The sequence below is a fragment of the Phocoena phocoena genome, chromosome 8 (assembly GCF_963924675.1).
Source record: "Phocoena phocoena chromosome 8, mPhoPho1.1, whole genome shotgun sequence".
In the NCBI taxonomy this organism is placed as follows: Eukaryota; Metazoa; Chordata; class Mammalia; order Artiodactyla; family Phocoenidae; genus Phocoena; species Phocoena phocoena.
Window position 1 is genome coordinate 14,129,256 of NC_089226.1, and position 21,787 is coordinate 14,151,042.

The 21,787-nt window shown below is 53.6% G+C and overlaps 3 protein-coding genes across 5 annotated transcripts; 2 read left to right on the forward strand and 1 right to left on the reverse strand.

The window, feature by feature from the left end:
* Positions 1-2,001: 2,001 nt before the first annotated feature.
* Positions 2,002-11,231, reverse strand: C2CD2L (C2CD2 like). Of its 3 annotated transcripts, none has more exons than XM_065882035.1 (14): positions 10,592-11,231; positions 8,282-8,377; positions 7,783-7,902; positions 7,492-7,602; positions 7,286-7,402; positions 7,080-7,191; positions 6,848-6,956; positions 6,097-6,161; positions 5,879-6,006; positions 5,595-5,769; positions 4,743-4,844; positions 4,462-4,598; positions 4,089-4,374; positions 2,002-3,122 (listed from the first exon to the last, which is right to left on the reverse strand). In XM_065882035.1, exons 1-14 carry the CDS (start codon positions 10,943-10,945, stop codon positions 2,911-2,913), a joined length of 2,124 nt encoding a protein of 707 aa, XP_065738107.1. In that variant the 5' UTR covers positions 10,946-11,231; the 3' UTR covers positions 2,002-2,910. The 3 variants fall into 3 exon arrangements, with proteins under 3 accessions (XP_065738107.1, XP_065738108.1, XP_065738109.1); XM_065882036.1 differs by having other exon boundaries at positions 2,911-3,122; positions 4,462-4,595; positions 10,592-10,945; XM_065882037.1 differs by lacking the exon at positions 7,492-7,602 and having other exon boundaries at positions 2,911-3,122; positions 4,462-4,595; positions 10,592-10,945.
* Positions 11,232-15,818: 4,587 nt separating this feature from the next.
* Positions 15,819-20,487, forward strand: DPAGT1 (dolichyl-phosphate N-acetylglucosaminephosphotransferase 1). Its single transcript, XM_065881897.1, has 9 exons — positions 15,819-16,191; positions 16,507-16,627; positions 16,809-17,022; positions 17,268-17,414; positions 18,494-18,578; positions 18,948-19,136; positions 19,458-19,545; positions 19,712-19,867; positions 19,951-20,487. The coding sequence occupies exons 1-9, from the start codon at positions 16,031-16,033 to the stop codon at positions 20,014-20,016; spliced, it is 1,227 nt and encodes a 408-aa protein (XP_065737969.1). The 5' UTR covers positions 15,819-16,030; the 3' UTR covers positions 20,017-20,487.
* An 801-nt stretch (positions 20,488-21,288) lies between these two features.
* Positions 21,289-21,720, forward strand: H2AX (H2A.X variant histone). Its single transcript, XM_065882000.1, has one exon. The coding sequence runs from the start codon at positions 21,289-21,291 to the stop codon at positions 21,718-21,720; it is 432 nt and encodes a 143-aa protein (XP_065738072.1).
* The last annotated feature ends 67 nt before the right edge of the window (positions 21,721-21,787 follow it).

Below are 21,787 nucleotides of genomic sequence, written 5' to 3' on the forward strand. Positions count from 1 at the left end.
AAATATAATTCAAGAGTAACAAAAATATGTTTTATCAACTTTATCCATTCAAAAGCACATAGGTATATTAATACTTCATAAAATGCCAACCGTATTTGAATTCAGATTTACACCACTAAAGATGGCTCTTAGCTTTAATTTAGCAATTTCATGAAGAAAAATCCATTCACTGAGTTGTGTAGACTCAAACAATATTTATAGAGCAAAAATTTCAGGATATCTCTGGAATCCACGCATGTTTCCAAAACTTGAAACGGTGTATTGCTGTCTAACATAGGTCACTTCCATCTCAATCTGCTTCTCTTGAAAACAAGACACAATTTTGGCTGGATAATTCAAGACACATCCTGATATTTGTTCTTTAAAAGCTGCCAGAAAGGGCTTCCCTGGTGGCGCAGTGGTTGAGAGTCCACCTGCCGATGCAGGGGACACGGGTTCGTGCCCCGGTCCGGGAAGAGCCCACATGCCGTGGAGCGGCCGGGCCCGTGAGCCATGGCCGCTGAGCCTGCGCATCCGGAGCCTGTGCTCTGCAATGGGAGAGGCCACAACAGTGAGAGGCCCGTGTACCGCAAAAAAAAAAAAAAAAAAGGCTGCCAGAAAATCTTAAAGCGTAATTCATACTCATCAAAAACTGTGGATCTCTTCTGAAAGTATAAAGTGAATTAGGTTATGTTTTGCGTTTCTTTTGCGTTCATTTTCTTAAATCCCTATTTCTGAAATGTGATTGGGCTCTCTGTCACTACTAAATATGTGATTGCGTTGAGTTCTGGGCAGGTCACCCTAGAAACTGAGTACATCTTCCAGTCACCATCAGCTCAATCCCCAGGTCTAGTAGGAATCTGAATACCTGCCCTCCCATCAACAATTGTTTCTTGTGAAATTTCAAGTTCAGTGTGTTTGGTGGCCGTCTTGTCATATCGGTAAACAAACTGCTCCTCTGTGAACTATTAAGAGTTGTATTTCTTAGATCAGGGGAAGTAGCTTGATAAACCTTTGAGTTTTGAGGACCTAGAATTTAGCATACCAATATATGCAAATTAACCAAACATCCATATTCTGCCACCCTTTCTAAATATTCCATTATTCTGTGACTAGCGCGGACAGGAGCATGGGGAAAATGCACAGCTCCAAGCTACCTAGCCAAAGGCAGGTGCCCTGAAGCCCCCCGTGATATAGGTTAGTCAGAATGGCAAGGCTGGAAGCGAGTGACCTGGATGATTACCTAGGCCACCCTTCATTTTAGAGATGAGGAAGTTAAGGTTCAGAAAGCAGAAGTGGACTTCTCAAGGTCACTTGCTGTGTCTGTGGTGCACCCAGGTTTTCTGTTCCTGGTCCAGTGCTCTCTGACATCCTGCAGCAGCTTATCTGTTTCAAGTCCTGTGTAAGATCCCAGAAAACAGGAACCAGCGTGCTAGACTTTCCTAGTATCCATAACTCCCTGAAATTTGCCCACATTTAGGAGTGAAAGACTTTTCATTATGATGAAACCCTTATAAGACTTCCCCCTCCCAATCAGTCTCTTCTGAGGCAACAGCTCACACTTATTCAGCACCGACTGTATGCCAGCCAAGTTCTAACCCACAACCAAATGATAGTTACTTTTATCACAGTCCCCATTTTACAGATGAGAAAAGTGAGGTGCTGTAGGTTTACATATCTTGCCCAAGGTCACAAAGATAATTAGTGGAGCTGGGACTCAAATCCAGGCAGTCTGGATCAAGAGGCTGTGCTCTGGACTCTCCTATATTCTAGAAGGAGCAGCCTGTTCAAGGAAGGGGAATGAAGATGCCCGTACTAGCCGATGGACTTTTTTTTTCTGATTGACATTTTTGCTACAACTTCACCCTTCAGAGACGCTTGTTCTCCCATCCTCTCTCTACATGTCCCTTCCTCCCTGCAGGAACTTCGTAGACCCAATATATGTGTCACTGACCCCCATCTCACCATCTGGGCCCTGTCTCTGATCCTCCCACTCCAACACCACAGCCTCGCTGCCCATTCGCCTGTCAAAGGATGACCAGTTGTCCAGTTTATAAACTCCAATTTGACTTTAATAAATTAAATTCCAGGCCATCACACAGCAATGGACATCATCATCTCCCACTATACAGAGGTGCAGCTCTGCTGTTGCTCCATCATCACACACTCTGTAAATAAAGCCCCTAAAGCCATCTCTCGGGGAAAGGCTTCCCATCAGGCTCCTGGCTCCCTCCTTCCAACAGAGCCACTGCTCACAGAGAAGGCATCAAGTACAAAAACGGTAACAAAGGGGGAGGGAGGGATGAGGAGCAGAAGGGGAGGCAGGGAGGTGGGGAGTACCTGCCCCCCATCCCGGGCACCGGCCCGGCTTTCTATGAGCTGTCAATGTCCTCAGAGGCAGACATTGGTGCTGGTCGGAGTGGGGACCTGAGGGAGGTGAGGGAGCCCCATCCGAAAGGGAATTGCCTACCCTCCTGGGATAGGGAAGAAGGGTCACCTGGGAGAGATGCCCTCTATTACCTGTTCACTGAGGGTCCGGGACCACACATATAAATAGAAAAGAGAATAAATAAGGGAGGAAGGATCAGCTGAGGAGCCGAGCACCCTGGGACTCCTCTGAGGGGCCAGTGCCAACAGTAGGCCAGCGGGTCCGAGGAACGCCCACACGCACCAGGACAGAGCCTCCTCTTTCTCCGGGCCACCCGCTCCCTCCTCTGTGTCCTCAGCAACGGGTGTCCACCTCTCACACACTTCCCGTTGCAAGTCCCCTTCCAACCAGCCCCAGAGCCCAGGGTGGACAGGGCTTCCTGGAACCCAGAGGGCTTCCCTGGCCCAGGCTACCGGGAATCCAGGAAGGGGAATGGAAAGGAATGTGGGGAAGGGGCTGAGAGGATGCCTGCCCTCTCCTAGCTCAGGAGGTGAGCAGGGCCCTCAGAGCTGGGGGCTGGGGTTGCCATTGGCCTTAGGTTTGGATTTGAAGGAAAAGCGCTTGATAAGACGGCGAGAAAAGCTGCCAGCCTTCTTTCGGACGCTGGGTGTGGCCGTCGCGTTGGAGAGGTCATCGTGTGATTGGCTCAGACCGGCTTCCTTCTGACGAGGCCTCCGGCGGAAGATGAGCTTAGTGCCACTGCGCAGGAAGCTCACTGTGAGGGGAGAGGGGAGGCTGAGGCAGAGAGAGGGGTTCCAAGGGGTGGGGTGAGGAGGGGAGCAGAGAAAGGACAAGCATGAAGGGGTCCAAGATGCGGAACAGAACAAACATGCCCTTTATCCTTCCTGAGGAAAACATGGTGATGCTCCTGACCACCGCCCCCGAGGTGGAATGTCACGGGGCTGGCTGCTCCGTGAGGACAGATTGATGATTGGGCCTCTTTACTATGGAAAGACAAAGGCGGGGCAAAGGGTGTTCCTAAAAGCCATGAAGGGACAAAGTGGGTTGACGCTGACTTGCTGACCAAATTCCAGGATGTGAGCAGGAAGCAGTGTGTCTGGAAAACTTCAAAGAGGTGAATTCAGGACGAATATAATGAGAAGGGTGTTTACACGGCAGGCTTCGGACTTAGGACTCTCATTATCCCAAGAAGTGATGCAGGCTTAAATCATAAACAGTTATAAATACACTCGTGAGTGATAGACTCACTGGCAGAGGGATGTGGACGTCTGGGGGCAAGCCCTTGAACCTGAGAAATCAGAAATACCATAGCTGTGCACAGACGGTGTCACTGCTAGAGGGGTACTCCTAGGGTTGCCTGGGGTAGGAATTCTTATACACATAGGGGAGAGAGTTAAGAATGAAAGGAAAGGGTGGTGGGTGAGAATAAGGGAAGGAGGATATGCACTTAGATCCAGGAAGAAAGAAAAAAGGGAGGTAAAAGGAAACATTTTTACATTTCTTCTTATCACCCAAGCCTGTTAGATCCAAGCCAAGACTCAAGACATCAAGTTCCCCCCTCTCTACTCAAGCTTGGCTGAAACAGGCTGGGAACTCTGGGATCCCTTAGGGGAGCAAGGAGGAGATTGGCCCGAGGCTCCTATGTCCCTTAGTGTCCAGTGGGACCCAGGTGATGATACTGGGTATAAAAGAAAGGGGGGTGCTGCCAATATCTCCCCACCTTTGTGATCCTTGAGGCTGCGGGTTTCCAGCGCACCAGTAGACCCTGTTTCCGACTCAACGTCATCCACAGAGGGCCTCTCAGAAATGTCCGAACGTGTTGTCTCATCTGCTTCCTGGACACTCGTGGGACTGGAGAGGGCATCTAGGGGTCCTGGGGACATGGCTGGTGGGTCTGAGGGAGGTGAAGAGGGACCTCCACTGGGCCCTGCATCATCCTGCATTGAGGCTTCCAGGGATGCCGCATAGCCCAGGGATAGTGCCAACTCGTCCTGGGCAATGGGCACCTGGCAGGAGGGACAAATTTTAATGGGCAGGAGTGACCAATGAGGGTTCTCTCCCCAGCCCAGCTCCTCTCCCCAGAGCCCCGTTACCTTGGAAACCCCGGAGATGATGAGTGTGCTACGCTTGGTGGGTGTCTTCTTGGCTGCCCTCCCGCTGGGCTCAGTCAGCTGGCGAATGGCTGTCTCTGCTACAGGGTCCAAGCCGTTGGAAAGGTGGCTCTCCCCTGCTGGAGGATGGATACAGGGGATGGCTAGCCTGACTCCTCCCCAGCTCCTTCTTGGACCTGAACTCCTGTGCCCCACCCAAAATGGTTTTTGACTCTGGGGCCCAGGTGCCAACCACCACTCACACTTCCCGATTCCCTACTCACGGCTGCTGCTGTGGGAGGTACTGCTGGGGCCACCGCTCTCGCTCAGCACAGTTGTTGTCTTCTCAGTCACCTCCACCTTGGACGGGGAGCGGGAGGGGGAGTCTGGTGGGTGGGGGAGGGTCAGTGAGCTGGGAGCTGCTTTAGAGTGGCCCCCACCCCCTACCGTCTTTATTGAGATGCAGACTTTGGTTGACTCAGAGGGTAGGGATGACTAAGGGATGATTAATCACAGAAGTGACTAAGAAGATGCCACGGGGACAAAAAGACACCACAGGAACCAATGGGAGCGTGGGAAAGTGCCATGGGGCCCACCAAGGGCGCGGAGAGATGCCATGAAAATGTTGAGTGTGCAGAGATGGCAAAGGGGTCCAGTGGAGGTAGGGGGAATTCCATGGGACCCCTAGGGATGGAAGAAATGTCATGGAGGGCCCCTGGGAGTGGGAGAGTTGCCAGGGAGGCCACTGGGTTTGTTGGAGGGTCCCACAGGGTGCTGGAGGTTGAGGGGCGAGGGAGGGGCAATTGGGCAGCTGGGGCTGGGAAAAGGGAAGGGGAGACACATGTGAAAAGACAGAGGGGGAAAAAAAAAAAAGACAGAAGGGAACTTGGGGAGGTGGAAGTGTGAGAATACTGTAGGAGGGGCTGGTAGATCCAGGATTGAAGAGGGAGAGGACTAGTTAGGGAAACGGAGGGATGCAAGGGAAAGTTTGAGAGAGTCAAAGACAATGAGGAAGATGTGGTCGGAAAACAGGGAGAGTCGGAATTAGGGCTTTCCTTGCCCTTTCCCTGTCCAGCCACGGATCTGCAGTCTGGGGCCCCTGGCTAGAGCTGGGCTCCCAGGCTCCTCCTCTTTACCTAATTTGCCATCTACCCGGGGCCGGGACTGGACGGTGGTGACTGTGGTGACAATGGTGCCATCGGGCATGATGGTCCGGTCAAGCTCAATCTTCTTGGTAGGTGTGATGCTGGGGCGTGGAGTGGAGGGGGTGGGAGTGCCCAGGTTCCGGGGGGAGCCCTCCTCATACTGAAGCTGCCGAGGGGTGGAAGTGGAAAGAGGCAGGGCCTCAGAGACTGGTCTTCCCCGCCCCCCCCGCCCCACCCCGTGTCCTCCCACCTCCCCCCAGGGGCCAGCTTCTCACCTCTACTGCCATGGTGGCTGCCTGCCCCAGGGCTTTACCTGGCCCAGGGGTGAGTGGGCACACCTGTCTTCGGGACAGTGGTCTGGAAGGGGAGGCCACAGACATTGTGGCCTGGCCCAGGAATTCAGCTGGGGAAAGGGGTGGCACTGTGAGCTGGGACCATGACCAGGCCCCGCTCAGCACCCACCCAGAGGTGCTCCTTCCTGCCCCATACTCACTGTCTCCACAGCTGCTACTCCTCAGCACTTTGAGGATCAGCTCCCGGCTCTGGGGCCCCAGATCCCTGTGGCCAAGAAGAGGTGGGGCAGGGAGGGGGGAGATTAGCAAACCGAATCCACCCTTGAGTCGATCACAGGCCAGAGGCAGACAGAGACGGAGGTAAATAAGATAGAACAAGTGCTGCAATCATCCTCCAAATATGGTCTCTTCCCAAGAGAATGGGATGGGGCTGAGCAGGGACCATACTACTCAGCCGGGCATTCAAATCCTCCATGCTCCTGCCCCATCCTGCCTTCGCAGTCTCCCTCTATGGCAAATCACTCTCTTTTTCCTTTACTCAAGCTGTTCCCTCTGCCATGAACACTTCTCTCTAACACTCTGTTAAAATCCTACTCTTGCTCGAAGGTGTGATTTAAATGCCACCTCCTCCATGAAGCCCACTCTGACCCTTAACCTATGGGAATTAAGCTCCCCCATCTAAGCACTTCCACGGCACTTTGTGTAAACCTGGACTGGAGCACTTATACCATCTTCTTTACGTACACCTGTCTCTGCTTCTAGCCTGTGATCAACTCAGGGCGGGGGCGTATCTTGGTTATATCTGGACAAGGCCAGGCCCTGGCAGACAGTAGAGGCTCACACCAAGGTTTACTGAAAACAGAGCTGATTCATGCCAGGGCTCTGCTGGAAGGCTCTGATCCCCAGTCAAGCTGTGGGAGTAAGGGTGGGGGCTGGGGAGTCACTCCTTACAGTGCCAGGTCCTCGCTCCACTCCACCTCGGGCCCAGCCCTCATGGGCTTGGTCCACTTCTGTTGCATAGGGTTGTCGAGCTCAGCTACACAGCACACTTCCCCAGTGCCTGTGGGGGACCGGAAATTTGAAAATGCTCAGTTCCAAGCTGAGAGGCCACGCCCTTGGCAGGGGCGCCAGGGGCACCTGCAAACATAGCCTCGGCAGTCCCCCAGAAGATTCTGGCTCTCACCTTCCAGCTCACGTCCCAGGTGAGATGCTCGAAGCTGCCTTAGGAATAACCGGGTAGGTCTGGGGATGGCTGGCTGGGCTTGGGGCACCATAGGTGGCTTCTCACCGGGTACCTAAGAGCAGAAGGAGGTAAAAAGAGCAAGAATCCCGACACAGTACCCTGGGGACAGTATGCACGCAAACTATCTGCTTTGAGCACCTACTCACCAGGCCCCCAGGGGCAGAGCAAGCCCTGAGGTTGACCATCATAGCTGGCTGGGTGCTGACTATGGAATCCTCGATCAGCTCCTCGATAGTGGAGAGCTCTACTTGCTCCTCACCTCTCTGCAGGGCGGAGAACAAGGAGGTGAGGCCCCCCAGCTCCGCCTCCCCCTCCCTGTTCTGCCGCTTCTCTCCCAGCCCTGCCCCCTTACCTCCCTGTTCTGCAGCTTGGGAAGCACTGTCAGCCTGAGATCTGGGCGATCCGTGAAGGCCCAGGATACAAGCAGGCCCTCGCCAGGGATTTCCTCCAGGTTAACTTCCAACTGGGGACGGGGGACAAAGGGACTGGGTTGACTTGCCCTACTCCTCCAACTACTCCCAACCCCACCCCCCCACGACCCTCCCTTCCCAAATTCTGTCTTAGAGAGGAACCAAACTGAAAAGGCTGAGGCAACTGAACCGCCCGCCCCCTCCCCAACTCAGTTTCCCACATCCTCCTCCACCTGTGTTGGTGGCAGTGTCAGAGTGACGTGGTAGGTCTCCATGGAGACGGCAGCGGGGGACTGCTGGGTCACAGAGACTGGAAACATCACCTCCTCAGCAGAGAGCTGGCAATGCAGCACCTGAGACAGGCGAGGCACGGAGGCAAGGAGGGTCACGCACGGAGGAAGAGTGCTCAACTTGGCCCTGCCCTGTCCTGCCCGACAACGGGTCAGCAGACCCCTCTCCACTTCGGTTTTCCTTGGGAATCACCTTTTGGGGGTCATAAGCCCATAAAAGAATGATAAAAGCCAAAGACTCCTCTCTCCCGGAAAATGCAAATATGCACACATGTACTACAGTTTGCATGTAACTTTAGTGGGATTTTCAGACCTCCTGAAGCCAATCCTGGGATCCCTAAGGCATTCAAAGACTTCGGGTTAAGAACGCTCAGACTAAAGGGAACTCAGGATCAGCCCCCACTCCAGCCCTAAAAGAAGACAGTGCCCATCAGACCCTTACCATGGTGCGCTCTGATTGGTCTGTGCAGGTCACATGACTGATGCTGGCTTTGGGTGGGAGTTGGGGCACCTCCTCAAAGGCGATTTGGATGGAGCTCTGAGGGAGTAACGTGGGCATAGGATCAGGTCTCTGGAGCTGCCCCCCACAGAGCTGGCCTACTCAGTTGCTGGCTAGGCCCTGGCACTGCGGAGGCCTCAGCTGCAGGCTGGCCTCTGGCCCCTCCTTGGCTCAGGGCTTTAGGACAGCAAGTGTTCCCCTTGAAGCCCGCCTTTCCAGGGCCTGCAGCTGCTAGGGAGAGCTGGGAAGCTAGACCGCCTCAGAGACCACATTACCTTGAACTGAAGACCCTAGACTTCTCCTGGAATGCCAGGAGCCTCCCTCTTCTCCCCCACCTTCCTCTTCATCCCCGCCCTACCCCGGAAGAAAGGTGTGCATAGAAAAAAAATAATAAAGGTGTTGGTGCCACCTGTATATCATAGCTGGGCAGAGACACAGCTGAGCTAAGGATGAAAGCAGTAGGGCCCCTTATTCAAGACAAGAGCTAAACCTTCTTCCAGATAAATAGGATGTAGAGGCATAAGAGTATGATTCTATCCATATTCCTGGAGATGAAGACTAGCTCAGCCTGGCCTTGGGGAACTTTACCACAGGAACTGGGAAGAAAAGCAAGCTCAGAGGGCTCAAGGGCCAGAGACTTGGCTAATTCCTCAAGGCGGACAGCGGGATGGCTTTTTTTTTTTTTTTTTTTTTTTTTTTTGCGGTACGCGGGCCTCTCACTGTTGTGGCCTCTCCCGTTGCGGAGCACAGGCTCCGGACGCACAGGCTCAGCGGCCACGGCCCACGGGCCCAGCCGCTCCGCGGCACGTGGGATCCTCCCGGACCGGGGCACGAACCCGTGCCCCCTGCATCGGCAGGCGGACTCTCAACCGCTGCGCCACCAGGGAAGCCCAGCGGGATGGCTTTAGGGAGCAGAAAGCTGCTTAGCTTAGGTGTTGTAAGAGCTTCCTAATTCTTCCACAGCAGTGGAAGCCAACTGCTGCAGCCCCATCCAGAGAGCAGGATGGGAAGAATTGAGGAGGGGGCACAGACAGCTGGCAGCTCCTCCTTGGGTCTTGGGATGGGAGGAAACAAATCCACAGGGCTCATTTGCCTGGCAAACCAGGGAAAGCCAACTTCTCTGCTACTGTAGCGGTCTTGTTCAAAAGCCAGGCCAAGGGAGATGGATGCTGGGAACGCCAGTCTCCCCACCCCCTGCAAGGGAGGCTAATGTCCAGCTGAGTCAGCTGTCCTGGGGAGTCAGTCCTGACCCAGGGACAAGGTACAGGGAGAGCTGGGTGGAGGGTTGAGTTCACGGCATAGACTGACAGATGCCATCTGGCTTTCAGGTCAGCTGAGCAGAGGAAGCAGAGCAATTTCTTGCATGGCCACTTCTGTTTCCAGGCATCTGGGGAGCTAGTGGAGTAAAACCCTCAGACTAGTGGTGGCTGGAAATGGAGAACCCTCTGCGCCAGGGGCTAATAGACTGCGAGGGCCAAGATGAGTGTGGACCCCAAGAGAGGGAGGTCTCCACCTCCCACCCCACCTCAGTCTTATGACCACGCTTCCTGCCCCACTTCCTGGGAGGCCAGCTGCCCATGGTGCAATGGGAGGAAGTAGGCTGGGTTAGTCTGTGACTGACCCTCAAGGGGCAACTCTAGGCTCATCTACTGGGCGGGGCATGGAATGTCAATCTCCTTTCCACCTGAATACCTTTCCCTAAACACAGACACTGCAGGGAGCACGGAGAAGGACGTGTTAGACTGCAGCAGTGAAATTACTGAGGGATGGGGTGGCGGGGGGAATTCAGGCTCCCCGGAGACCTGCCTGATCACACCAGGGATCTGGGGCATGAAGTGCTGACTGGGTGTGATGGCATGAGGACCAGGCAAATTCCTTCCACAGGTGCACATGTCTCCCTTCTAACCCCCCGCAGCACCACCCACCCACCCAAGCCACACACAGAACCAGCACCCAGGCTGGGAGGAAGTGCCCTGGGGCACAGGGATTAGCGTTGCTATGAGAACAGCAAGTTGTGCACCGGTCTGGAGCCAGAGAGTACCTAGACCGCAAGAATAGAGGATTTGGGACACAGCCGATTTCTACAACCTCCAGCCTCACTTGCACCCTTTTCTCTGATCCCAGAGGAGAAGAGAGGCCATAGGGTTCCCCAGTTGCTCCCCACCCCCATACGTGCCTCCTGGCCTGGGCAGTCCCTCCTCTAGAAGAAAAGGCTGAGTGACGGGACCACCTAGGTCCTCCTGTCCAACTCACCCCATCCCTGCAGGCCTGCTCGTTCAACGCTCGCACCCAAGCCCGCTGCCAGTTCTCCCGGAAAGACTTGAAGGCGAAGAGCGACGCCAGGAGGCCCCTGACGCCTGGCTCCTCAGGGGCGCCGGCCCGAGTCGCCCGCAGCCTCAGCAGCGAGCGCCAAGCGCCCAGCTCCCGCAGGGAGCCGGCGGGCTCGGCAGCTAAGGCGGGTCCCGGGCCCCGGCCCCCGCGGGCCCGCGCCAGCCACAAGCCCCGGGCATACTGCAGCAGCCAGCCCAACACCGTAAGCAGCGAGGCGGCGAAGAGGACCAGCAGGGCCGCCCAGCCCACGTCCCGCTGCCCCCAGTCTGGATCCATGCTCCTCGCGGGCTCAGGTCCCGGTTCCGGCTCGGGCTCAGCCGCTGCCCCGGGGGAGCATGGCCCGGGCGGGCCGCGGGGCGGGGGCGGGCTCCCCCGGGGCTGGGCGCGCGGGATCGGGGGCTCTCCGGGGCTGGGTGCCCGGGACTAGTGGGTGCCACAGATCGAGGAGAGGAGGTTCCTGGGGGATCGCGACGCCGGGGTCCCTCTCTCCGGAGTCCGGGGCCCTCCTCGGTTGGTCCGGCAGTCCAACCCGGGTTAGTCGCCGGACAGCGCCCGACTCCTCCCACGGCGGGGGCCCCACCGGACCCGGGCGGGGACTCGTCTGCGGGGACTCTGGGGCTCGCAGGCAGGCACCGGCTCCGGGAGGGCTGCGTGCGCAGAGCTGACACTGACAACACGGCCGGCCCCCCCCGCCCCCATCGGCCTTAAAGGAGCCGCACCCGCGGCGGGCGGGGCTTAGCGAGCCCGGCGTTCCAGCGCTAGAAGAGGGTGGGAGGAGGAGCGGAGAGCGGAGGAGGTTCTAGGGTTGGAAATAGGCGGGAACTTTAACTACCCCGCCCCATCCTGGAATCGGGGGTACTCCTGCTCCCCCGAGCTCAAGGCGAGAGTAAGCAAGAGTAATTTCACTCACCTGAGATGACGCCTTTGCTCTCCCCTACGTTCCTTAGCTTTCCATAGTTTGGACGCCTGTGGGGTTAAAAAAGAGGTGACCCCTGTGGATAGCATCAACCCCTTATCCCAGCGCTCCCAGGCTCAGCAGCTTCTTGGTTCCTATGTCCTGGCGGAAGCTAGGCCCTAGGTATGTAGCTGCAGAGCATCCCTCCTAGATAGAAGTGACTGGTAGAGGTCCAGCCGATACCAACGCGAGAGGAACCAGAACCTGAACCTGGTAGAGGTTGAGAATAGAACATGGAACACTGAACCCCCTCCTCCACCCCCATCCTCTTCCCTCTGGAGCCAGGACCAAGGGACACTCTATTAACCTCCTTGCTCGTGTGGGTTTATTCTGGAGATATTTCCAAAGCCTGGGGCTGCTTCTGTTTTTAAAAATAATTTATTTCCATAGTAACAGCTCCTGCCTATGGAGCACGTGTAGAGGGGGTGGCAACGAGGAGGGAGCTGGCAATGCAGCACTGGACCATCAGTAGATTCAGCCAGAAGACCCTGCCATCCAAATATGTGATATCCCAGCAAGCACCCCAAAAATTATGTTATAGGTACACTCTGGCCTCAGGATCCATCCCTTTTCTTAGATTTAAGGGAATGGATTCCATCCCTATAGGACAGAGGCTTGTCACTGCTTTCTGGAGGCAGGGGAAGGAAAATCCTACAAAAGGATTCAAAGGAATCCCCATGCCCTAAGAGGCCCTTTTTCTCCACATACATATGGCAGGCCTTCCTTAGAGAGGTAAACAGAGAGACGTTAAGTATCTCTCTCCCAAATCCAGTCGTTAGTCTGAGCAGTGAGCAGATGGGAGTAAACAATGTCTTCTAAAGTGCGGGGTTGCAGAGCTAAGCAGAGCCTGGCAGGTCAGCGACAGGGTGCCTGAGCCACAGGAGGTGGTAGGAAAGCTTGGGGCATCCCCAGATTTCACTCTAAGGAATGGGGTGGGGTGATGGGGTAACCTTGCTGTGACCCTGCCCATGCATTATCACTGGACCTCCAAAACCATAGAAGATTCCTAGAGTGTGGATTTTTAATCTTGAGGGGAGAAGAAATGAAGGGAGGAGAGAACTCAGGGACACAGAAGGAAGCTGTCAGTAGGCAGAGCAGCTAGGGCTAGGGGAGCAGGTTATGTGGAAAGTCGTCCAGGTACAGTTTCACTATGAAGACCCTCTTCCCCCAAGAACGCTTTTCAGGGTTCTTCAGAGTTCATCTCAGGTCTCTGAGTTGCTGGGTTTACTTCAACTCCTCCACTGAGCAATTGGTCCTGTGCTGCCAGATGCTGCTTCACAATTCAGTCTTACTTATATTAGTCTCTCTACTTATATTAGTCTCTCTACTTATATTAGTCTCTCTACTTAGTCCTCCCAATCTTCCATCCACTTGTTACTAGACCTCTTGTACTTATTTCATTCTGCCTTACAGCCTAGCTGGTTGTTTATATGTCTGTTTTTCCCACTCACCAGAAAGCTGCTTAAGAGTGGAGACCCTGTCTTACTCATCTCTCTTCCCTCATATTGACTCAAGGTGCTTTAATATGATGAAGTAGACTCCCTGGGGAAGACAACTGCATTTATATCACTTTGTGTCCCCACAGTACTTAAAAGTTTCCCATGCACATAGTAGGGGTTAGCAAATTCTTTGTAATTTTAAGAAGTCTAACAGAAAATATTCCAATATACATGTAAACACTGAGAATTCCTATATTGTTTCCATCTTTTGAAAACCCATTCATGTCATCCAAGTGGAATGGGACATCTTGGGGCTTGCTATCAGCTAACAACTTTTGATAAACTGACAGGAGAGAGGTGGGAAGAAATGGTAAAAGAGTAACTCAGCTGCTTGTAAAGAGCCACAGATATGGTCCTGCAAGTGTCACAGATCCAGACTCTCCGAAGCTGTCTCGTATGTACTTTTTCAGCACTGTGAAACATTTCTGGGACATTCTTTGTCAGGCAATCAGCCTTAATAGTGCATTAACTTTACTTATTGGGAGGCACTCAGAGCTCCCCAGTAGGAGATGCGCATCTCAGACCTTGTCTACTCAGCCCAAGAAACCAGCTGAAACTCACCTGATCCATGGGTCCTAGGACCAGCTTCAGCATTTAGGCAAATGCTTTGAACTTGTACCAGGACAGGCACAAAATTTCAAGTGTGGCCAAGTCATGTGTGTGTTTGTTTCTCCTGGTGAGTCTGATAATCAACTGGGCATTTACCATCATGGGAACAAAAATATTCAGATTATATGACAAGTATCCAAGTAACCATGTTCTGATGGTAGCATGTATGCATGGATGATGAATCCCCAGTGTCTTGTTTTTGAACAAGTATCCCCTACCCTCTTCCAGGGGGGTGCATGAGGGAGGGCTAACAATCTCTGGAGAAGAAAGAGACAAAGGTGCCCAATGCCAAGCTGGGAAGGAAGAGTTATTAGGATTGGCCTCCTAATAAAACAGGAAGCAGTTACAGACTGTCCCTCAGACCTCCAGGGAGTCTCAGCCTGCTCCTGAGCAACAAGATAACTGAATGCTGCCTCCTCTGGGGCTCCGACAAGCTCCTCCTTTCCACCTGCTCCTGGCGTCTCACCTTCCCTGTTTGGAAGGCCCTTCCACTCTTGCCACCTACTGAAATCCTTAGAGACACTACTCTTCCTCAAGGTCCTCTCACTTCCCCTGGTCACAACTAATTGCTCTCTCCATGTGCTCCTATTGCCCTCTGTACCTCTTTCAGATCCAGACTCATTATGCGTGATGATGCCTTGTATACAGATATCTGTGTGTCCTTAGCCCCATAGGAACACACTGTGGAACAGAAAACACTGCCTCTAGGGAATTTCCAGTCTAAGAGGCACAGATGCACACTCATGCACCCGTGTGCAGGTACACACACACACACACACACACACACACACACACAGAAAAACAATACCAGTGGGATAATATTATGTACTGAAAATTTGGAGGAATACTACTATCAAGTAATTACTGGGATTACTTTATATACATGGTTTGAGTTGTTAATTAGAGCCACCTTCGAGTAGAAAGGACATTTCACATCTGGTTTTGAGAGACAGGAGGGCCTATCTTTGGCCTAAAAGGAGTCAACCTAACCCTGACTCCTTATTCAAGAGTGAACAAAATGTCAGCATACTTCAGTCGTCTCCCGCACTTCCTGGTGATGAGTTCTTCTCTGAGGACTAGAAATCATTTGCCGCCTAAGAGCTTGTGTGTCTGTGAAAGAGAATGAGATGCTGGTGAACTGTTATTTGTAAGGAAACAGATGCCAAGCAAAAGGCACCCAACCTGGAGAAGAACCTGCCTGGGAATTCCTCAGACTTACTGGAAGCCAGCCACTTGTGGGTCTGGTTCTCCTACTTAGCTCTTTCCAAAGCCTCAGCCTCACCTCCTCCGACTGGGAGCCTGGCACAGTGCAATGATCCAGGACCAAGGAAAGTCTAGAACGGGGTTAAATCCAAGACCTGAGAGCATGAGGGTATTCCCAGCCCCTTCAGTGCTGAAGTACCCCTCAGTGTTGCCCGGCAACTAACTGCTACTGCGGGGGCAGAAGGAGGGTGGGATGATGAAGGAAAAGTACCTGGCTCAACGACACGGGAAAACATGAAGTGGGAGGGGCTTTTCAAGTGTCCGCTCTTTACATTTTACATCATCTTCCAAATTGTAGCTGTGTTTCGGGGAACTGAGTTGTGTTTACCTTGGCTTCCTTCCCAACGCTGACTATGTTGGAGACAGGTTTTCTACACTGAGCAGGTGCTGCTCCACATCCTCATTCCGCCTGCCCTCCCCCTTGCTTCCAGTAGCCATCTTCCAGTCTCCAGAGGCGTCCCAGAGTAAACGCGGGGCACTGGCCCTTTAAACGCGACCAGCGAAGGCCGACGGAGCTAAACCTGACGTGGAACGAAGAGTAAGCGGCGTCAGACACGTGGTACAAGGAGGCGCTCATCTTGGAACCGGGCAAGGAGTTTTTCCGCTTTGGGCTGTACATCTTTAATATGATGTTAGGAAAGTATCCGCCTTTGTTTGTCCTTCTTTAATTGCTTTTCCAATCCCCTCTTGATGATTCAACTCTCGAATATAGTTTAAAATCACACTTCTGTCCCTACTCTTATGCCCATATTAAAAATGGCCGCCGCCTTCCACAACGACAGTTGCTCTGCGAACTGGATCCGGGTGGAAACAGTGGGTAGGCAGATGCAGTGGGGCAGAGCCAAGGTTGCTTTATAGAGGCTCGCGGGAGTCCTGAGGGCGGCTCAGGTCAGAGTCGTTGGGTTTCGCTCAGGGTGGTGTGGGAATATCCAGCCTGTGGGGAGCGGCCACTCCTTACTGCTGGGGCCACAGGGCTTCTGCCCAGCTTGTCCGTTAGTTAAGGAGGGGGCCGACCAGGCCCCCTGGCCGGTCACCATGTGGGCCTTCCCGGAGTTGCCGATGCCGCTGTTGGTGAATTTGATCGGCTCGCTGCTGGGACTTGTAGCCACACTCACCCTCATCCCTGCCTTCCGTGGCCACTTCATCGCCGCACGGCTCTGCGGCCAGGACCTCAACAAATCCAGCCGGCAGCAAATGTGAGGGGCCGCGCGCTGGTCCGGGGCAGTGGGGAAGGGGTGGGCAGGCAGGGACGGGGACTGGAGTGCTGGACTGCGAGCGGAGACGTAGTGCTAACCCAACAGCCAGCCCGGGACTCTGGGAGGTGGAGGGCAGATCTGGTTAGCATTGGGGAAAGGGTGGAGGCGGGAAGATGGGACCCTTGGGTGTATCTGGGACTCCAGTAGTGGTGCCCTTCCCCGCCCCCAAGTCAGGTTATGGTGATGCTTGCACTAGTGAGTGACCACGCCCCCTTTCCTCTTCCCCCTCCCCCCCGGCTTGCTGCTGGGCCACAGCCCAGAGTCCCAGGGAGTGATCAGCGGTGCTGTTTTCCTTATCATACTCTTCTGCTTCATCCCTTTCCCTTTCCTGAACTGCTTTGTGGAGGAGCAGTGTAAAGCCTTCCCCCACCATGAAGTAAGTGGGTTAGTGAGGGCTGCTGCCTGTGGCTGGGACTGGGAGGTACTGGAGAGAGTTGGGGTTATTTGGGTGTGGCGGGGAGGGGAGGGACTGAGAACGAAAGAAAAGATGGGCATTCTTGAAAGGAACTGTGAAGTGGGAGTAGTCTGGAGCCATGACCTGCCCGAGCCCTCCCCAGTTTGTGGCCCTGATAGGTGCACTCCTTGCCATCTGCTGCATGATTTTCCTGGGCTTCGCGGATGATGTACTGAATCTGCGCTGGCGCCATAAGCTGCTGCTGCCCACAGCTGCCTCACTACCTCTCCTCATGGTCTATTTCACCAACTTTGGCAACACGACCATTGTGGTACCCAAGCCCTTACGCCCGCTTCTTGGCCTGCATCTGGACCTGGGTGAGTAGCACTGCCACTTCTGCCCCTATGGCCCCTACTTCAGGGCACCCTTACCCTGTGAGATATCCAGCAGAGCATCCTTCCTGGTGCTCCACATTCTCCTCCCTGTTTTGTCCCTGTGTTTTCTTAGATCCTTTTGTTGGCCTTTCATCCCATCCCCTATCCTCACCACTTTTCTCAGAAGAATATCCTTAAATTCTTATTCTACAGGTGGCATTACTTCTCTTACTGTTTTCTCCCCCCAGGGATCCTGTACTATGTCTACATGGGGCTGCTGGCAGTGTTCTGTACTAATGCCATCAATATCCTAGCAGGAATTAATGGCCTAGAGGCTGGCCAGTCGCTAGTCATTTCTGCTTCCATCATCGTCTTCAACCTGGTGGAGCTGGAAGGTAGGTGGGATTGGACTAGGGAGAGGAGAGAAGTCTGAGTGTTAAGGAAGTTGCCTGCTATCTGGCTTTGGGGAATTTGTTAAACGTGAGAAAGAAACTAAGATTTGTTAAATGTGAGAAAGGAAAGTAGCAGCCCTGTCATTTATAACGGCATTGGCCCTAATAGGTAGGCCATGGTCTTCTCCTACTGAGCATAAACAACTTCACAAAACCTCAAAATCAGACAGGGTCACTCTGCGACCGTGATAGAGTAAGACCAAAACTAGATCCCTCTGTAACCATGTCTGAGCACAGACAAAACCACAGGAACGCGGTGCATCTCACAAAAATGACCAAGATCCCCTTCTGGCTAACGTGAGTGGTTGCCGCTTCCTTCCGATAACAACTCAGTTCCTCTCACTTCTTGGATAAAAATTATTAAGATGCTCAATCATAGCATTATCTCTGCTGACGGCACCCGGTGCGGGGCAAAACTCTGCCTCCTTGCATCCTCCCCAGAATTATTTAAAACAAATTCTATAAAAAGTCCTCCTAACACCTCCTTACTGAGGCACCCCATGGTTCCCCATGGTGTGTGGGTTCCAAAGTTTCTCTTGTTTCAAGTCAGTAAACCCAGCTTTGACTACAGGCGTGTTTCTGGTGGTTTTTGGCTGATGGACATCCATAAGTGCTTATTAAAGCTAAGCACTTTTAAAATGTGATCTCACTTTAAACTCTAACGGCTCTATGTGGCAGGTGTTTTCATCAGCCTTTTTTCACAGATACGAAACTGAGGCTCAGAGAAGTTAAATGTGTCATGATCGAGGTCACACAGTTAGGAAGTAAAGCTGGTATTCAGACCTAGGTCTGAATGGTCTAAACCAAATGTAAGACAGTAACTAGTTTAGGAAGGGTTCATGAAAGAGGTGAAATATTGGGAACTGCTTGGGTGACATAAAAGGGATAGTGAGTTCTTGGGACTTAGAGAGGTGGATGATACAGCTTGGGACAGAACTCAGGGACAGACAAAAATAGGACCCAGGCAGGCGTGCAGGGGACGTGGCTGTCAACGTTTTCTTCTTTTTCCCCTGCTTCCAAAGGTGATTGTCGGGATGATCATGTCTTTTCCCTCTACTTCATGATACCCTTTTTTTTCACCACCTTGGGATTGCTCTACCATAACTGGTAAGTAGGCCTGTGGATAGTGGGACAGCTATTTGAATTTGTGGCCAGTACAGTCCTCCTCATTGTGACCCATCTCCTGACGGAGAGGCTTAACCTGTGCATCTCTGTATTGAGTGTTTTCTGGGTCTTTTTGGTAATCTTCTTAAATCTTAAATATTCTCTACCCAATTGTAGCTGGGGGCAGGTGCTGTGGAGCCCCCAGGAATAGATGGATTCGGGACCTTGTTTCCTGGAGAGTTGCTGGGAGAGCTGGAATGTCCTCTGAGCCAGAACTAGGGTCAGGGCTAGCCCAGTGCGCAGGGTGTGTGACGTGAGAGAAAGGATTGCTAATGCCTCTTGCCACTGGCTCAGATCCTCTCCCCTACACAGGTACCCATCACGGGTGTTTGTGGGAGATACCTTCTGTTACTTTGCTGGCATGACCTTTGCCGTGGTGGGCATCTTGGGACACTTCAGCAAGACCATGCTGCTCTTCTTCATGCCCCAGGTGTTCAACTTCGTCTACTCACTGCCTCAGCTGCTGCATATCATCCCCTGCCCTCGCCACCGTATGCCCAGGTAGCCGCTTTGGGGCTTGAAAGGGACATCATAGCTTTTTCCCTTGGGATGCCTTAGACGTTTGCTGTGCAAAGGGAATGGGCCCAAAGAAGGGCTAACTCTTGCCATGCAGTTAGCCCTTTATACATTACAGAGCACATTTAGTTCCATGATCTCATTTAATGTTCACAGCAGCTCTGATCACACAGAAGCAAGCAGCAGAGCCAGAAGTAGATCTCAGGGTGTTTGACTCCACATTCTGTGCCCTTCCTGTTAATTAAGCACAGGGAGGAGAGTTCTTTGAGTAGTGGCCCAGTCACATGAAGCTGTCTTCCCCTGCAGACTCAATACCAAGACAGGCAAACTGGAGATGAGCTATTCCAAGTTCAAGACCAAGAGCCTCTCTTTCTTGGGCACCTTTATTCTAAAGGTAACAGGGTAACAAGGAGGTAAGGCTCTAGGCTGCCATTCGGAATTCAGGGAATGGGGAACCTAGGCCTACATCACACCCAAGGGGAGTTTGGAAGCATTGAGCAGATCCCCATTCCTGAAGCCTAGGTATTAGCTGAAGTTCTCTCCACTTTGGACCCCTCCAGGTAGCAGAAGGCCTCCGGCTAGTGACAGTGCGCCAGAGTGAGAATGAGGATGGTGCCTTCACGGAGTGTAACAACATGACCCTCATCAACTTGCTACTTAAAATCTTTGGGCCCATGCATGAGAGAAACCTCACCCTGTTCCTGCTGCTGCTACAGGTGCAGTGCTGTTGGTGATGTGACTTACATCTCCTTGTCTCCCTTTCTCTGTGGTTCTTACTGTAGTTCATTTCTCCTTACAGGTCGTGGGCAGTGCTGTCACCTTCTCCATTCGGTACCAGCTCGTCCGACTCTTCTACGATGTCTGAGTCCCCTGATCCACCGTCCTTTGCTTCAGAGCCTCCAGATATCCTGACTCAGGCCGACCTCTTCCAGACCAAGATTGCCTCCTGGCCCAGGCCTCTCCCACCCTTCATTCTCCTCCAGATTTTGTCCTCAGCATTCCCTTTCCCCTGTGATGATCGACATCCCGGGCCATTCTTGCCCTCTAATGACTATTGATTGGACTTCGCCTATGGCTTTCTTCTACTTGCCACTCCCCCTCTCCGTCCCATCTTTGCAGCCTCCTAAGGTGGGACACTGTAGCTTTGATGCAATTACCCACAACTCTGACACTCAAGAAGTATGCTGGGCCTGGGGATAGAACCCTGGCTGGGGATAGGGACACAGGCTCGAAGGTGACTTGACATTTGACTATAAATTAAATATTCTGATGATTTCGCAGACTGGGGGGCCCTGTGCTCCCAGTGGTGACAATAAACTGTCGTCTTTTTCTTGTTGTTCCTGTAGGTGTATCTCCTATATAGGGCATTTTAGGGTACACTGGGAGGGTTGGTGGAGGCATTTCCTCGGAGAGGATGCCTATCCCTCTGCCCCATCCTTTTTCTTTCAGTACATCAGGCCCCTCCTAGCAAGAAGGGAACAGAAAGAACAGACCAGACAGAACATGTTGAATAAACAGGAAATCCTGCTGCTCAGGTGGCATAAAGGGCCATAAGATTGGCGTTATCTGTTCTCTGGTATGGGGTTGGACTTTCAGGGGGTCTCATTCCTTCCCTTTTTCACTCTCCCTTTGCCAGGCAGGAGGAGGGAGTGACCAGACCTGGGACCGGAGGAAGAGGTAGCCGTAGTGTTGACCCCTTTCCTTTAAAAATCCTAGACCCGCACAGACTTCCCTGAGGCTCTTGAGGTGACTTCAGACTCCACCCTCTTTGTCTTCCGGCTCTGGGCTGGGCTGTAGGGTTTAAATCTGGCGCGCTTCACTTGGATTGGCTACACCCGGGAGTGGTTGGCTGACTGCTTGCTGCCGCTCCTCCTCGCCTTTTCCCCGGGCAAAAGGTTTTCAAATTCGGCCAATTGGCGGGCGCGTTCCCTCAGCTGAGACGCGTCATCGAAGGGTTAACCGCAGCCAACCGGAGGCGGGTATTGGAGAAAGGAGCCAATCAGGAGGACGCGGGGGTGCGCCCTGGGGGCTTATAAGGGCGGCCCTTGGGCGCGCGCGGCAGCAGTTGGACTGCGGCGGACGGCTGTTCCTCAGTCTCGTGAGCAGCCTTCCTCTCCGTTCCTCTACCTCGCGCAGCATGTCGGGCCGCGGCAAGACAGGCGGTAAGGCCCGCGCTAAGGCCAAGTCGCGCTCGTCGCGAGCGGGCCTCCAGTTCCCCGTGGGCCGCGTGCACCGGCTGTTGCGGAAGGGACACTACGCCGAGCGGGTGGGCGCCGGCGCGCCGGTCTATCTGGCGGCGGTGCTCGAGTACCTCACAGCCGAGATCCTGGAGCTGGCGGGCAACGCGGCCCGCGACAACAAGAAGACGCGGATCATCCCCCGCCACCTGCAGCTGGCCATCCGCAACGACGAGGAGCTCAACAAGCTGCTGGGCGGCGTGACGATCGCCCAGGGAGGTGTCCTGCCCAACATCCAGGCCGTACTGCTGCCCAAGAAGACCAGCGCCGCCGTGGGGCCGAAGGCGCCCGCGGGCGGCAAGAAGGCCACCCAGGCCTCGCAAGAGTACTGAGGGCGCCCGCGCCGCCGCCACCGCCGCCGCCTGGCCCCTCCCCTCGCCACCACAAAGGCCCTTTTAA